The sequence below is a fragment of the Python bivittatus genome, unplaced genomic scaffold (genome assembly GCF_059951505.1).
Source record: "Python bivittatus isolate LINGU-HERP-01145 unplaced genomic scaffold, Pbiv_v1 ctg000000_np1212, whole genome shotgun sequence".
Taxonomy (NCBI): Eukaryota; Metazoa; Chordata; class Lepidosauria; order Squamata; family Pythonidae; genus Python; species Python bivittatus.
Window position 1 is genome coordinate 4450681 of NW_028277028.1, and position 18652 is coordinate 4469332.

Genomic DNA, 18652 nt, shown 5'->3' on the forward strand with positions numbered 1-18652 from the left:
TGGTATGGATGTTCATCTGTTTTCTATATGCACATTTTTTAAAACTCTCAAGTTTGACAAGGCACAGTCCAGACAGAAGTTTACCACTTCACTGAGACACTGATCAGAGCCTCAACAGCTTGATGGCTTTGACTGACAGATAAAGGCATTTGGAGCATTCAAGTTGCAGCCTGGGGATTTTGCTAAGTGATTCCAGTACAGAGCCATAAAAAGGCTGAACATGTTTCATTATACTAGAAGAGGCATGGGAGAAAAGAGATTTCTAAGCTTCACTCTCTACAATCTATTTGTTTATGATTTAAAGCAGCCTGCATTCTCCCAAAGTAATTGGATTTAATCCACTGGGAGTCATACATCCCTGTCCACCTTGCATAAATCACCACCTTCCAAGTTCTGGCCAGCTGCTGTTTGAGACCACATCTCTTCACCAGGCCGAAAAGCATCACCAGCCTAACAGGCTTCTCCAACAGCCCTATTCTGTTGAGCGGAGGAGTCTGCTTTGTGTCACTAAGTCACTCTGACAAGTCAGCTGACATTTCAACATGCAGTCCTTGGAGGTGATAGGGAATGACCTGTTTTTGTACTATTCTTCCTGTACAAATATACAGTACAGTTAACACAAGTTATAACAAAAGTGCTTTCAGATTTAACTATGTTTTCACTATAAACATATTTAACAACCAACACATTCTTACATAAGCATTTTTTAATCACCAATGAGCTTCTATAATTAACTATGGTCCTTGATCTCTATTCCACATTTCTGCACAAAAGCGACAGTAAAATACTATTGACCTGAGAGTTTGATTATCTGATTCAATTTTTTTTCTTTTTAACCAGGTAAACAAAGGATTTTACTCCCTAGGATTTCAGAAAGCAGCATTTACTTTATTCCTATTTTCTTCCCCCAAATAGCAGTTATTGCTATGTGCAATAAGGTTACAGTATCAGACACCTCAATTAATAATTAATGCTAGGTTACATCCCATAGAACTGATTATTTTACACTTTAGATGCACAGCTCAAAGTGTTCTGTATGAATGAGATGAAGAGATTTTGGGGAACGCTTATAACAAAGAGCTATACTGAACATAGACCCATGACTGCTTGTGTTTCCCAGCTGAGGGTACACAACGTGGAAGCCACCTAGATGAGCTAATATATGTTGGTTAAATAAGTCAAGGTACAAATAATCCTCTATTCCTTTCCTGAGGATGGAAGCAAATAAGCCATGAAATCTTCTGTTATTCCTAAATTGAAAAATGAATGCCTCTGAATAAGCCAGGATATGAATGCCATTTCAAACCACCACTTCGTATCCCAGTTTGCTCAAAAGCCATTAACTCTAATTTTCTGATTCAGATGAAAGAGAAAACTGAAATAATGGAAGAGTCTCTTTTTATATATAATTATTTGATGATTTGAGAGAAGCAGCATAGTGACCATGTGCAGAATTCAAAAGGTTTTTCTCTTATTACTTCTTACTAAGCTGATGTATGATCATTTAAATATGATCAATATATGAAAAAAATCTTCCTACTCAATATTCCTTGATGCCCAAATTACTTGTGGTCAGTTCTAAATGTTTCAAAGGATTTTACTACAGAGCATTCTTAACTAGGGGTGTGTGTGTGTATGTGTGTGTGTATGTGTGTGTGTGTGTGTGTGTGTGTGTGTGTGTATATATATATATATATATATATATATATATATATATCTCCAAAGTAAAGATGAGTCTCATTTCAATATTTCTGCTTGGGCCTATCTCCTCTTACCACTTAGAAACTTTTTTCATTGACATGGATCAGTCTTGTACCACAGTGCTGGGACTGCAACTCCCAGAATTCTCCACTTAGCATGGTTTTAGGACTGCTGGCTGGGGAATATGGGGAAGACAGTAAGTTGGGGAAGGCTGAATGGGCTAGGCTGCTTAATTCATGCTTATGCTAGTATAGTTAGCAACAAAATGAACTTCTATGTCTATGAGTGATTGATTTGGGTATCCAGAAGAGAGAGAAAACAGTCTGAGAGTACAAAATGGCTTTTTACGTGTCCTCATTTTATAACTTGCTTCCTCTACTTCTGAAGTTTCTGCTACGTTGATGGATCAAAAATCTCACAGTGAAACACACTTTTTCCCTTGAAAATGGAAGTGTGGGGAATGAAGTAAGAAAAGTGACAACTCCGAAACAACTCCCACAGTATTCCTACTCTTGTTAAATTAGACTTTATCATATGAAAAGAGAGGTGGGGGGGGCAAGAGAAAGAAGAGGCCTGAGCACTATTTTTCACTTTATTATTTTGTAATACACTTCCCTAGCCTTCTAATTCTTGAGATGTGCTGGAGCATAATTTCCATAATTTCTTGTGCTTGCTGGAATAAGGCTACTGCAAAGCTTCAGACAGAATTAAGTACAGTAGTCCCACAAGACTGAGGTTATTACATGCCTGAATAAAATTAGTAACAGCAAGTCTGTTCTATGATAGGTGCATGCAACTGGACTGCTTTAGTTTTTAAATACATAATGAGGCTACAGACTGTTTTGTAGTTTTTTGTTATAGTATGCACCCTGATCTCCTTAAGATGATTCTTTACAGCATCAGAACCATCCTCCCCCTTTCAAAATGGGATCCCTGTTTAAAATACTGGACTTAAGCCAAACAAGCTTTTCTACAATGAAAGCACACATATGTGCACATGCACGCAGAGAGTATAGAGTTATAGTTGTAGCTCAACTAAAAACCCACGGGGATTCGAACAACTTTATTATTCAGAATTAATTCCTAACCTAAAATTTTAAAATACGAATTTCTAAAAGGGATACTCTAGGATGATTAAGTACTGCTCAGTATTATGACTTAGTGGTGGTATCTCATTTGTGCTCAGGATGTACGAACATGAATAAGGCAAGAGCTGAAAAATCATAGTATAAAAAGGAGTGCACAGAGAACAGAGGTGTGAAGGCAGATTTTGTTCTTATTACAACCCTGTTCTCAACCACAGGGTGTGGGGTTTTTTTTTTTAAATTATGGGAATGAAAAAATTTATGTTATAAATATATACCCCTCTTTCATTTTAAAACATTTCCAGGGCGGTTTAAAGAAGCCATGTTTTATTTTATTTATTTATTTAGCAAATTTATATAGCTGCCCATCTCACAAAAAGTAACTCTGGGCAGCTTACAAGCAAAATAACAATCAAAACCATATCACATTATAAAAAAATCAAACATAAATAATAACAAAAATAAAAACATAGAGGAATAAAAATATAAAGAACCCCAAGATAGTTTAGCCTCATTCAACCACTTTGCAGGGTCACCATGGGATCCCCAGGGTTGATGGAAGAACCACGTTTTCAAGGCTTTCTGGAAAACTAACAGAGATGGGCTAACCTCACCTCAGGGGGAATGATATTCCAGAGGGCAGAGGCTACAGCATAAAAGGCTCATCTCCTAGGTCCCACCAAATGGAGCTATTTAGCAGATGGGACCCAGAGCACACCTCTTCTGCTGGACCTGATGGGATGGGCAGATGTAACAGGGAAAAGACAGTCCCTCATATAACTCTGCCCTATGCCATGTAGGGCTTTAAAGGTCAAAACCAGAACTTTGAATTGGACCTGGAAGCAAACTGGCAACCAATGCAGCTCACGGAACAGATGTAATGTGTGACATCTTAGAAGCACAAATAACTGTCCGCATAGCTGCATTCTGCACTAGCTGAAGCTTCTAGATGCCCTTCAAGGGCAGCCCCATGTAGAGTGCATTACAGTAATCCATTCTAGAGGTGACCAGGGCCTCAAGATCTCATCAGTCCCCTAGGACCCCCAGGCCTGATGACATAACCAGTTCTTGAGGGATTTCCAGAAAATCAACAATTCCCCAAAAGATGATTGGCACTATTTTGCAGGGTGCCTTGGTAAAACATCCTATGTGCCTGTGTGCATCTCTTAGATTCTGCATAGAAAATCCAGCCCACCAACCCAGAACCTGGGCTTTACCAGGTTCTGTTATGTGGGCAAGCCTCAACTACTGGGGAAGGAGGTGAAGAACCAAATTAAATGATCTATACCCTAGTCCTTTTCAGACTTTTACTTTCGAGGGGCCTTGGGAGGACAGGTAAGAGGCTAGCTCTGCCTCTTAACAATGCTACATGTGCTGGCAACAATACTCTTGGAGCAACAGGTAATTACTTGGCTCTGAAGGAGGCCCCCTTTCTCAACCACAGAAATCTTAGTCTAGAATGGGAATTTTGGCTAAGTGATCAACTGGAAATTCTAACCAACTTTCTTCAACCAGCACGGATTTTGGCTTCCCCAGTTTGATAACTGCTGGGAATTCTGGAAGCTGAAATTCACACATCTGAATTGTAAAATACTGGAAGTCTGATCACAATAATGTGTTCTATGACTTTTTGCATGTCTTTATATCCATTTTCCCCCTAACATCTCTACAACTAAAACTTACAGCTTTATCCCATTTAGGGGCTCTTAAGAGTAATTCCCTCCACTCTAGTTCCAGGCCAACAGCAACAGCAGGTCAATACTTTGCTGATGAGCAAAGCCACCACTGCCTCCTTCAGGGGAAGGATGGAACACAGCTATGCTCATGATAATGCCATCTAATGCTACTACCTTCTTCCCCTCCACTGCTGCTGCTTCAAAAGCTGGTCCTGCCACACACTGGTCAAAGACCATCATAAACTTTACCTACCTATCTACCTACCTGGTGTTGCCAGTACTGCCTTCAAGGCATGGCTCTTTCAAGCAACCCAGACCCACAGTTGCTGGAGCTGCCACTGATGCCTCTTGTTCTGGCTTTACTGATGTGCTCTAACTTCTGGAACAGCCACAGCTTCAAGAGCATCCTCAGGGAATGGTCAATACCCAGCAAGGGTATCAAGGAGGAAAACTAGAGAGGGAATAAATAATCTGTCTGTTCTTCCTCAAGAGCCATGGCATTGCAGCAACTGGAGAAGCAGGAGTAGGAAAGCCTAAGCCGGGAGTGAAATGCAATTCAACATCCAGAATGTGAGCGCACCAATCTGCTTCTGTTTTTATGCTGATGCTTGTGGGTAACATCTTGCCAACCTGGGACTTCAACAAACTTGGAGTATTAAAACTAGGTGATCTACCTCGGCCTGTGCCTTGCACTCTGCTGCAATGAAGAGTTATTCATCACCTGATTTCTGAGCCTGGCTGAATCCTAATCCCAGCTATCTGAAGGAAAGTAGGAATGGACATTTCCAGCAGCAATGCCCTAAGTCTGGAACTCTCTCCCCACGGCGGCTAACCATACTCAGGCTAATTGTGTTCTGCTCAGCCCCTAGGCAAGGTTATTTCTATTCTTCCTGCTTTTGAGATTGAATTATTCCTTCAGCATATTTTAGCCTGGAGGCAGTATACAATCTAAGAATTAAAATACTAAAATTCTGTACTATAATGTTAATACACAAAGCATAAGGAAATCATACCAGTTAAAGGTTAAATGGATAAAGTTCTGCCAGTCTAACTCCACAATTTTCTCTTTAAATGATAAAACAGTCATCCCATGAATAAATAAAAAATAACCCCTTTCTAGAAAGTATTTATCACATCCTAATTATATTACCCCTACGCCTACAAAGTACTTTGGCCTTTGGCAGTTTAGCAAATGTTCCTAACACCGCCCCAAAGGGAGGGTACCTATCCAGCAACTTTCAAAACTGTTCTCAGCTGATAGTGTCTATAAAGAACATTTGATCTATAATTTGAAACAACTTCCAACGCTTTTTGAAAGTCTATACTGTATATTTTGAAAGCTTTGATCTCTCTGGTTTGCCCACACTACCTCTAGACAATGAAGAGGATGACAAAGCCTCTAAATTTAAAAAGTCATGAACCATTGCTTACAAACTTATAACTTCCAATGTAAAAGGATCTGCTAATGGCGGGGGGGGGGACCCTCTTTAACTAAAAAGACACTGCAATCTTTTAAAACCAGCAATTTAATTGTGAGGGCCTTGGCTCAGTTTGATACACTCCAAATTTTACTCAAAAAATTCTTCTGGAATATTTCCAGTACAGTAGTGCTTTCTCAGCCAAGGCTCAAACAGGGCACCATATAAAAGAAAAGGTAAAACCCTTCCTTTGCATAATTCCAAAACAGCGGAGGATCAATTTAATACCATTGTGACTGAAAAAGTAAAATTCCATTTACAATATTTGCCAAAGATCATGTGACTTGCTTCCACATCTGACTACACAAACATCATTCCCAGATAATCCAACTAAGGACTCTTCTGCACAGCAGACTTAAGCTGCTTGTCTCCCATCTCAAATGAGCTGGAAATGAAGCTGGCTTAAGAAATGGTTGTCGAAGTTTCAATCCATTCTCCAGCTTTGACTATTCTGTCATGTGTTCTGTCCAGATGGAAGTTACCATAGCCCCTGACAGGTGAATTCCCTGCTTCTCCCATTTGTGCCTGAAAAGCAAGCCCAAATTGCTTTTCTTTCCTTGGTGGTTCTTTGAGGACATCTGGTTTCCGTGGAGAAACCTTCTGGATCAGCCCTCTCTTTGTTGACTCCCCCTCATCTCTGACACTTTTTGGTTTGGCACATCCACCAACAGAACCCTGAAAAACAACAGGGTTATCTTGGTCTAAAAGTGAAAATTGGCAAAACTCTTTATCAATTTCACTTGGTTTTTAAAAAATGCTACCATTTCACTGGCCTACCAGTGAACCAATTAAAAAGAAAAAGATCTGGCATTTCACCAGTCCACAGGTGGTAGGAAAAAAAAGTCTAGTGATTCATTGTTCCTCTCTGACCACTTATTACTTGCCCTACATTACATGACGTGTGACTAGCAAATAAAGGTGTTTCACTACATCACTTATCAAAGATCTAGAAGGAACTCACTTAATACCTGAGACTTGCCTCGCAAAGCACAGCAAGGTTCAGGCTTTATATGGGATATTCCTCTCCTCAGATGATGCAGACATCTTGAAAATGGCTGTGAAGGCAGCATGCAGAGAGGAGGGAGTGTGCTGGCAATTTCATAAGCAATGAACAGCAGTGCAGATATTACTTAAGATTGAATTTTCACAGCCAAGAAATTGCACCGAGAGCACCACTTTTGGAGTAGAGTTTTGCAGGCTATCTCTGCATAGGGACGGGGTGAGCCGAGGCTGACATGCTCTCTCAATGCAACTGCTGAAGCATTGCCCCACACCCCCCAGTTAGTAGGTTGTGCAGGTGAGCCTACACTTCTGCAAATTAAAAACCAAAACAACAGTGCTTCCTATAAAATATTTGGAGTTCTTCTTTTACGCATATAACGGGTCCTTCAGCAATTCAAGGTTCTAGAGATCCAAGATAGATCAGAACACACACACATCTGATCTGTAAAAAAATCCCTTCTACTTCAAATAAAGAGGTCTAGGAGGGTCAGATGGCTAAATCCTTGAACAAGCATAGTTCCTCTCCCTTTGAGCTTAAATAACACGGGACAATTTTGTTCTCTGAATCTGCTCAGGAGCAGTATCTGGCTATTGGAGAGGAAAGAAGGAATTTAAAGCTGTTCCAGGTTGTGGGTGTGAAATTTTAGGATTTAGGAAGGAATATCACTTAACCCAGATTTCTAGATATAGTGAGTAATCAGAGAGAATCACATGAGGGTTGCTTTTATTTTGCCTGTGTTCAAGGCAAGTTTTCTTTCAAAGCTTGTATTTTTCTGATGCTTAAGTGAAAAATGAACACCCCTATTTTTTTCTTTGCTGTTGTGCATTCTTAATACACTCTAAATATTATTTTAAATAAATATTGTCACCAGGAAGTACCTTGTCAAATATGATTCTGCCCATACAGTCTGAAGTGCTGGAGTCCCGACCCCAGATGAGGTACAGAATATGGATTATGCTTCAGGCCTTTTCTCTAACAGCCCCCACATTTTGGAATCCACCCTCTCCAAGTTAAATTTGGCCCCGACTCTCATTTCATTCTGAAAGTGAAGACTATTGTATTTCAAGAAGCCTTCAGCTCCTGGTATGACTGTGGACAACTACCGGGTTAGCTTTTGATTATGTTTTATTGGGTTAGAATATTGCTTTTTTGTGTTCGCTTTGCAAATACTTTTTTCCCCTACCAGCTGGTGTTTCTGGAGACCATAATCTGGTGGCATGCCTCAAAAAGCCCAGGCCTCTCCAAATTGACTGCCAAGATACTAGGCTTGGGTTTCTCAGTTAGCAAAAGGGAAGGCGTTTTCTTTCTCTGGGCCTTGCTCCTGTATCCTGGGAAGGAAGGTGTTAACAGTAAGTGCAAGCTGAAAGAAGTAATTGCTGCGTCACTCTGGGTTGCTGTTGGGTGGGGCAGACCTGCTGGGAGAGAGAATTCATTACAGTGCAATATTTTTATAATATCCTCCAGAGAATAACTGGAGCATAGGACAGAAGGGCTGCACCATCTGCTACTTGAGACAGGAAGTGTTTGTTGCTGGATAAGAAATGAAACTATACATACCTATAAGAGAAACAGTGGTCTACAGCCAAACCTGCCTATGAAGTAAAGTATGGATGCCTTTCATTCAGTCTATCAAGAAAATATATTTCTGGATCACATTTACTGCCAAAACCTTGCCCTCATTATCAATTCAGCTATAGCGGTATCTTGATGACTGACAAATGTAACAAGTAGGAAAGCAAAAAAAAAAGAGAGAGAGAGAGAGAGAGAGACTTGGGATATTATTAACAATATAATTTGGTGTAACTGACCATGAGTTAATAGATTCTTTCTCAATCCAGCTGGTTCTGTTCAGCTCTCTAATTTATTTAATAAATATCCACATATCATTTGCCTAGGAATCAAGAACATTTTTAAACCTACAATTCTTAGGATCGCTATCAGGGGCATCTGCTGAGTGTGTCAAAAAATTCAAGTGGGTGGTGGCAGCCATGTGACTGAAGCCCCATCCTCTTTTATGTGTGACACACAACACACACAGATGCCCCTCATCTCTATATTCATTTTTGCTACAGACGCTTTTGCTTTTTTTTAGCAGAAACCCATTGTTGCAAGAAATATATTGATCTATCAGTTAAAAGTAAAAGAGATTTATTAAAGCCAGAATCCACCAACCAGAAAGCACAATAACTGGTGATCCTTAGGTGGCTGTACTGTTGTTAGGGTTAGGGTGAACTATTGCCTTGACACTGCCATAAGTAAGGGAGTGTGTGTATATATGTATATATTATATTATTATTATTATTATTATTATTATTATGCATATGTGTTACAAGTTCAAAATATGTTTTGGCAGACATATTACATTAATTTTTTTCTGGCTTTGCACTCCAAGTCAAATTATTGAGGCTGATTCTATGTTTTTTGTTTTAAAGAAAATATTATGCTTTGTTTGCAGTTTTGTAAAACCACCTTGAAAATTGATGTAAAAACAGTTAGAAAATGGGTCTGCAAATAAATCATAACAGTAATAAGAGATTTGTTAAATTATTATTCCTCCCTTTTCAGCTAAATCAGAAATGTAAGTTGACTGATTAGATGTGGCCAGAACTAGCTTCCTTAAATCATCTAGGAAAATGATTTTGTTTTCTTTTATTAAAAGTCAGATCCGAGTCCCAAAGATGTGACTGTTGTGATCCGGTAACAGTAAGAGAGGAGCAAATAAGGAGTGGATAAACTGACTGTCCACTGCCACGGCCACTGGCCCAAGGTCTGTTTCCAGTGTCTGTTAAATGAGCCATGTGGAGAGATTCAAGCAAGATTCACAGGTTTCCTCAAAGAGGCCTGCTTCCTCCCTAATGAATCTTGGCCATAAACATTTAGCTCACCTACTGAATAACTAAGCGCATGTTCCAAAAGTCCTAGCAACAGAGCAGGTTACAAAGTTAGCCAGCAAATATTAAACTGCTGCATCATATAAGTACTGTATCTGAGTTGAAGCAGAGATTCAGAATAAGATCCAAAGTGTCACTTTTAGAATCTTTTGAAACCTGGAAGAAAATGAATTTAAGGCAACAATTCCATATCTAAAGGTAGAATGGTTCATTTTTTCTCCTCTAGGAGTTTTTGTTTCCCTCCCCCCAAAAAGAAAGAAAATACTGTACAGAAATCTTTATGTAAGACAATGTACAGATAATTATAATTCCTGTACAGAGAAGACAAACTATATAACTCTCAAATGCAAGACTTTCTCTGGTTTCTGAGGGCTCTTCTAACAAAGACAATAAAGTATTGAGGAAACTTAAGGATGAATAGAAATATTATTGTTTAATCTTTCATGGACTGCATATCTGGAAAAGCAAACTTCTAATTTTTCATTTGTTTGAAACCCTACCCCACCCCATCCCATTTTCGAATTGCTTCTGAATTACTGGAAATGTTTTATCTCTACACTTACCTAGGTGCGAATTCCAATCAATAATAGTTGGAATAATTCTTAAGTATGCATACATGGCATTATTCTGTGAAATGCTGTTTTCTTTCTCTTTGGGGTGGCAAGGACATGGCCATTCAAAAAAACTACCTCTCAGCTTTAGTAGGATGGTGTCCACCTTGTTAAAGAGCTTACTTCAACTTTCTTCTACCTGGTATTTTACAGACGCATGGGGCTCCAACTGGCTCAGAATTATGGGTACTGCATTCATAATACCTCTGTAGTGTGCAGCCTGTCCTGTCTTAATATTATACTCAGTTGACACATAAACACACATACTTATCACAGTAAAGATATAAACAATCCTGGGCAAGAGGCAATAAAACACAGGAGCTAGCCTGGACTCCGTGGCATTCCTATGTTGAATCTAAATGTATGCAAGATAAGAAGGGAGTGACAAGAACAGATTATTTGAGAAGAATAACTGTCCATGTTAGTCTGTTACCTTATATAGCACATTGGGGAGCGAAGCACAAACCTTAAGCAAGGGTGTATATTTTTGTGACTGCAGGGACTGTTCGACTCCTTTCATCTAATATGCCTTGTCTCAAGCCTTCCTGAAAGTCTTGTATGCCAAGGTTGCTTTATATACAAAACAGTAAATATTGTCATAACAAAGGAAAGGACAAATTACCCCAAATTATGGCAACAAACCAGAAAGCTTTTCTGTTCCCAGGCAACCACAACATCTTTGCACGTTTTGCATGAGTATTGGGAGGGTACTGTCATGGCTGTGAAACTGCTGCAAAAATCCCTAAACGTGTCACTTGGAGATGTACAAGGAGATTAGATATCTGTCCTAAATGTAGCCAAGACTTCAACAAACTTCATTAATGGAGCTTAATCACAGGATGCTTTGTCTGGTTAGTCCACGCCAGTTCCAAAATCGATACATCATTCCTCAGCTTTGCTGCTCCTGACCATTTGAAGTTTCTTTTTCAATCAGTTCTCTCTTGCTCAGTTTTTCTTTGCTCAGTGAAAAACCAGATCTGGTCTAAAGGTTCCACAACTGTATTTCCCAACCTTTTTTCAACCTTAAGGCATTCACAAGGGCTCTGTTTGTTATGGGAGCAGCAAGGATGAGAAAGGGAATAGATGCTTAACCTTTTCGTCCTTTCCTTGGTCCTAATCCTGCCCTGGACCAAGCCTGTGGCAGAGAACAAGACAGCACCCCTTTTGAATCCATCTGTCAAAGCCAGCTAAGCAAACAGATGGGAAGGCAGCCGGCTTGCTGAGGGGTGCAGGGCAGGACACGTGTGCCCAGCTTTCTATTGCAACAGCTCCTTGCCACCTGTCATCTGAGGTTTGGCTTAATGGCAAAACTGTCCTTTTCTCCATCTTTCCCCTACAGGCTACAGTAGAACAATCCTAGGTAATAAATAACATTGCCACAATATAGCAAAGCACAGTATCTTCTAACAGCGAGCTCACAATTAGGACAATTTAAACCTGGAAAATGGTAGAGAGGAAACATTAAAAATGAAAAGAGAATAATTTCCTTGAACTGTTGCTCCAATAAAAATCTGCATGCACCCTAACAATCCTTTTAAAGTAAACTACACATCCAACAGTGACTGAAGTGACGTAACAGCTAAACTGATTAAAAGGTTAGGGAATTACAGGCATGCCATATATAAAGCATACGAGCACCTGCCATGAATCAAAAAAGACAGAATGGGCAATTCTCCTTGGCTTCAAGAAAACTGTAATAATTCTTCTAGTACTCAGATGAACATTTTGACTCACTGCTGTATATCAGCTATTTTCCAATATTTACTGGATATTTTAAGTAAGGCACATTGACAATCCATAAATTCTTGAGGGACAAGGGAAAAAACTTTCACAATATTGGGTACTTTGCACCTTTAATACATTATGGTGACAATAAAAGCAATCACCTTCTATGCTGACTGCTAACTTGGTAAGTTAATTGCACAGAACATCCAATAATTCTTCTGCGACTGCTCAAGCATCTGAAGAAAGTTATGTTTCCAGGCCTAAACCACTTAAGCTTTTGGGGTTACATTCTGGGTAATCTCCATATACTCCCCTTATCCTTCTTTTAGTTCTCCTCCCCACTTTATTACTGTTTATTAACGTATCGTTGGAGAGCAGAAGTAACCAAAGGTTGTGATATTTATTCTTTGTTGTTATTTGCCTTCTTTTTTTAAAAAAACAACACTTTTATAGCCTTTCAGCACTTGCTGAAATCAGTTACTGAACAAGCTTTCTTCTAAGCCGGAACAGCTCCTTTGTTTGCTCATGACAAACAAAACTCAAATTATGCAAATTAATTAAAAACAGGGAAAGGTAGGCCACGTTGTTCATACACAACCAAGTGGTGAAGACTGATGGTTACTTATTTCTAGAGACCCATGTCCCTAATACATTTTCAACCCAATTAGGGAAACAACCAATTAGGGGTGTAATTAATACTCATCCAAGACAATGTTGTGCCACCGCAGATGTGATGATCTCCCTAGGCACAACTGCTAGCTACAGGATGGGACAGCTTCTCTGTCTCTAACTGCTGTGTACAATTCCACACGTCAGCCTGATTAGCCGCTCACTATCCACCGATACAGCTTTCTCCTACCCTGTACCCTCCAGATGTCTTGACCTTCAATTCTCCAAACTATAGGAATATATGTGGAGAGTGCACAGGAAGGCTGTGTTTTATATACCTGCATATCACAGTATTTATTGCAGAAAATGCCAGTGGAAATGTAGATAACACAACTGCTATACCACAGCGACATGTCTCTTCAATACATTTTCCCAAATGTATTTAGTACTTTGCATGGTAGTTTTTACAACTACAATGTTTGAATATACATATGATGGTTGCTCAAATGCACTGTTTTATTATATAATATAAAACTTTTAAATTGCTGCAAACTAGCCTGGATTTATAAAGAATAATAGATTAAAATATATGTCTGCAGTAACAAACCTATTAGACAAAGCCAACAATATTAGACAAAGCCAATTATCAGCAGTAATCTATCTTAAATGGAGATCAAACGACATTCAGCGTACTTATTTATCAAGCCACCCTCTAGATCTCTTGCTCTCTACCACACTACCTGCCTGCCTGATCACGCAAGGTAGTTTTGCAGTGGTTAAGTTTCAGTTTCTCCAATGGTATCTTTTCCGCCTCTTGATTTCTTTATATTGTTCCTTGGAGAGCTTTGCCCGCAATGCCCTGCCTCTCCTTCCCATCACACACCCTCTTTTAAGAGAACCGGAGGTGGAACGTTCACTTTAAAAAATCCATTCAGTTCTAGTACTTCCATTAGGAAGGCATGTCCTATTTGTGGGGTATTTCTAACCAACCATTTCAATATCGCATACCACAAAGCATGCATGAGGACCGCACACCCTTTTTGAAGGCAGACCCCAAACAATGCACTTGAAAAATATGTACTTGCAGGCTTTGAAGATGAAAAGAGGGGGAAGTATTTTCGTTTTAGAAAACAAATCAACTGGAAGGATCTTCAGATGACCCATGCTGGCTAGCAGCTTCAAAAAGTTCATTTATGTTATACAACCACAGAACGGGAAGGGAATTTTCTAGGCCATCAAGTCCTCTCCTCCATTTAATATGAGAAATCCAGAATTACAACTTCTCCAACAGATGGCTGTTCCCCCGAGAAGGAGGGGGGAGAGACGCATCTCCCGTGGCAATTGGCTGCATTGCTGAAGAGTCGCTACCATCACAAAGTGATTCCCCCCCCTCACGCTCTCACAAAAACCTATCTTGCCTTCTTTGCCCAAACCTGCGTAAAGGCCTCCGGATATGTGCAGACTGTTTGCCATCCAGCCCTACCGCTCCTACCTCCTCTCCCCCCAGACTGACCATGCTCACTTCAGTTTCACCTTACAGGACTTCTCCTAGCGGCTGATCATCTTCACACCCTCCTCTGAACCCCCCTCTTTTTTTTGTACAATCTTCTCACACTGCGACGCTCCGACTCGGGTGCGGTAGGAGTCCTCAGCGTGAAACGCAGCGGAACTATTATTTCAAATGACTTCGAGTATAAGATGGTCTTAATTCAACCCAAGTATTAGCTTTTCTTATTTTCGACTGCATCGAACTGCTGACTCACGTTCAGCTTCCGATCAACTCTATTTATATATCCCAACCTGGCCAGAATTGGCGCCTCTGATCTTAATAAGAGGCTGCAACTTGCCGCTGACACGCTAGCTGTGTTTACATGACGCTCTGAACCACAAATTAGCAAGTCGTATTTTAGCCTAGCTGTTGTACACTACACGAAACCAGCCGGTTAGTTTAGGGCTAGTCGCCGTGTTGTGAAAATGCAGAAAACTGGTTTGAGCAAAACACAAACAAGTTAATCGTAAGCGCGTCGTGCGAACAGAGGCCACTCACTATTGGTTAAATACAAGGCTATACGCGAGCGGCTAGCCTGATAAACTTTCTTTAACAAACCGCACGTCCCGCTACCTTACCGGCCGCTATGACAATCAGGCAAAGGACAGAGGGAGCCCGGCCGCCTTGGGGCGACATGGTCGTGCCAACCCAGTGGCTGGAGCCGAGGTCCTGGAACTGCACGGCGGCCTTGCTGGCTTCCGAGTCACCTCCTTGTGCGGTTTTGCGAGAGGCGGGCAAAAATCCTATCACCCGAATTAGGAGCACTTCCTCCGATCGCTTCAAGAAGCGCGTCTTTTCTTTCGTCCAGGACTGCGGCAGTGAAACGTCTCCCTCACTGGGTGTCCGTCCGCCGCCCACTGCCACTTACCGCCCTTCGCCGCCGCCGCCGCCGCCCGCGCTCTGTTCCAGGGCGGCCCCTGCTGGACGGTGCGGACAGACTTACCAGTGCCGGCTGGTCGAACCGGGCGACGGCCGCCCCCAGTCGGGAAGAGAAGTGGTCGTCCCAACGCCCTGCTACCTGCTCCTGGCGGTTTTGTCCTCGCGTCTTCGGGTTGCAGTTTCATCTGCTCGGCACCGGGTGCAAGGCTAGGCCGCCCAACCACTTCTACCTTTGGGGGTGGGTGCGGGAAAAGAACCATCAAGCACGCTCATTTGCAAGTGTGCGAATTCTGGCGGTCTGTGCACTACCTGCTATTATCTAAAGTCGTGGTTTACCAGCCAATTCATAAATCCAGCGACTCTATATAGACGTGTATTCAACCAAAAAGTAAGGCCTACAGAATTCTTACGACCCCCCCACCCCATCAGCCGGCTTCCTAATACAGTATGGCAATATACTGTCTAGCGTAGCTTTGAAAATACTTTTGAAAAACGAATCATGAGTTGTCCCAACTTTTCATCCTTATAAATAATTGAATGAATTAAATTTAATACATTAAATATAGTTTATTAAGCCTACACACAAATCAAAATAGCACCTCAGCATTTGTAATATGATACCAAAGAACTTTGTCCCCAATTTGCAAGATTCAGCTTGCAAATGATCTCTGCAACAGGTTTCTGACTCTGCCGAAAGTGGGGTTGATTCTATGTGCAGCATTGCTTGCTCCAAATTTCTATAATATGGAACAAATTTGTATTGCAGCTGAAAAAAAAAACAGTGTCTTCCCATTAGACAGTTTACAAATTATAACTAATATCCAGACTTGTAAAACATGGATCCCAGAGTGTTGTCATACAGTATTACTCTGGAGTAAGTAGGAATACCTCAGTGCCACCTTAAAAACTTTTTTTTTTTTTTTTTTTTACTTTGAGGGTGCTTTGGATTAGGACCCATTAGAAAAATAAGATTCTCTTACTTTTGAAAACTGCTCCTTTGGCCTTTCTGCACACAGGCTTGTGTCGGTGTGGAATTCACATTGCAATCCTGTGTCCCCACAACATATTGGACATTGGGAAAAGTCAGCAACTGAGTAACTTTCAGCTTAGCTGTTGCTTGAAAGGAAATGCTGCAAAAATAGTGTGTTTCATGTGGGCCAGGCTGTAGGCTGAAGTCTTGCCTTATCTATTTATTTACCAACTAATGAAACCAGAAAGATGCTAGGCGGCTTACAAAACTTAAATATAATGCAATACAAGGCAATATAACATTTATTTGTGTATTTATAGAATTTATATGGCTGTCCAACTCAAACATTGCAATTCTGGGTGGTGTACAATAAACCAAAAACAGAACAAGATAAACAATTCCAATTAAAATCTAACTGGACATTAAGAGACAGCCAGGGACTCACATTCCTACCCTTCTCAGGATGGGGACTCCAGTGATCCTGGAGAAAAATCCAGGTTCTTTATTCTGTTCCTGAAGGCCAACAGGGTAGTGGCCAACCGTAAGTCAGGGGTGCGTGTGTGTTAAAATGTTATTCCAATTAAGCTTAAATTAATACTGAGAGTAATGTTCCAAAGGAGGGGAGCTCCTGCAGAGAACCTCTACCATTCCTCCTGGTAGGTGGGACACTTCTGAGTTGATTGAGAAAAACAGGCAGAAACTGTTGAGGAAAAGTGGCTCCTAAGAGACCTAGGCCCTGAACCATATAGGACTTCGTAGGTAGTAACCAGCACCTTGAATTGCACTCAGAAACATAACATTTAATTTAATTTTTATTTATATTAAATTTTATTAAACTTAAGAGCTGCCCAGCTCCATTACAACTCTGGGCATCACACAATATACAACATTGAAAATAATCCACACTATGCAAAACAAAAAGAATGTCCAGAGAAAACACCGTTTCACAAATCAGACAACCCACGAGGGCCCCGCAGCCCATTCTAGTCAAAGACCTGGGAAAAGAATTAGGCTTAAAGGTTCATTTTAATAAGATCAGGGTCGGGACTGTACAGATCTCTGGGGGAGATGCCATTCAAGAGGGTGGGCGGTCTTGGGTCCCATCAGCTGGCATTGCTTGATTGATGGGACCCAGAGCATGCTGATTCTGCTGGATCATACGGGATAGGTAGCACCTATGGAAGACAGGTGGCCCTCAAGTAACCAGACCCTATGCCATGAAGGGTTCCTATACAGTAGGTGAATTGCACCCAGGAGCCTACTGGTAACCAGTGCAGTTCTCAGAGTAGAAGTATTACATGAGCATATCAAGGCATGTCTAGCAACTGCCTGTGCTGCTACATGCTGGACCAGCTGCTGCTTCTGAATGATCTTCAAGGGCAGCCCCGTATGGAGAACATTGCCATAATCCAAGCACAAGATGACCAAACCCACTGGTAACCAGTGTGGCTCCCACAGCAGAAATGCAATGTGGCAGTATTGTGACTGACCACTGACCCTGTATGCTGCCACGTTCTGGACTAGCTGAAGTTTCTGAGTTGTCTTTAAAGGCAGTACAGTAGTCTAATCTAGAGATGACAAGGGCATGAGTGACCCTCTTCAGTACATCCTATTACAGGTAAGGCCACAGCTGATGCACTAGCAAAATTCTGCAAAAGCCTTTCTGGCCATGATCTCCATCTGCTCCTTGAGCAGGAACTGTGTATCCAGGATTCCGAGATTGTGACACTGCTGTTTTTACCCTATCAAGAATCAAAGATGGTACAATCCAGGAATCAGATGGTCACCAAATCAACAGCCACTCTGTCTTGTTTGGGTTGAATGTGAGTTTGTTTTTCCTCAGCCAGACCCTGACAGCCTCCAGAGACTAGGTCATGACTTCCACAGCATCTCCCAATGTCGCGAGGGAGAGATGTATAATTCAGTAGCTCACTTTCATCTAGATATTATGAAAGCAAAGAGCCTATATAATACCTCAATATTGGACCTGGTACATTACATAGATGGGTTAGACAACATTGTACCACAAGAATATAAAATAGAATAAATAGTATAAAATAGCCAGCATGAATCTTGCCGCTACCCGTATAGTTGAATCATATGAGTTCCTTGAGTTTCATTTTTGAAAACCAAGGACGTTTCAGGATGAAAGCACTTTTTTATTTTTTGTAACCCAGTGTTTCTCAACCTCAGCAACGTTAAGATGCATGGACTTCAACTCCCAGAATTCTCCAGCCAGCACTGGCTGGGGAATTCTGGGAGTTGAAGTCCATGCATCTTAACGTTGCTGAGGTTGAGAAACACTGATCTAACCCAAAGGAATATTGGAAAGAAACTATATAAAGGCAGAATGGTTTTTTGAGCAGTCAAGCCTTTTCTTATAAGCCAGCAAGATATCTAAATTACATAACCATTTCCACATTCTGGAGGGCACTAACTCTAGCACGTTGTAATGCTCTTCCTACAGCAGTTTTG

At 40.9% G+C, this 18652-nt stretch overlaps 1 protein-coding gene across 2 annotated transcripts in view; it reads right to left on the reverse strand.

Moving 5' to 3' along the window:
- PARM1 (prostate androgen-regulated mucin-like protein 1) overlaps positions 1-15207 on the reverse strand; it is a 34897-nt gene extending 19690 nt beyond the window's left edge. Inside the window, exon 1 of one of the 2 annotated variants that reach the window (XM_088137211.1) lies at positions 14907-15207. In XM_088137211.1, the coding sequence (XP_087993337.1) occupies positions 14907-14964 (58 nt within the window). In that variant the 5' untranslated portion in view covers positions 14965-15207. The remainder of the gene's footprint in view (positions 1-14906) is intronic. The other variant, XM_007432388.3, reaches the window with a different exon arrangement.
- Between the last annotated feature and the right edge of the window lie 3445 nt (positions 15208-18652).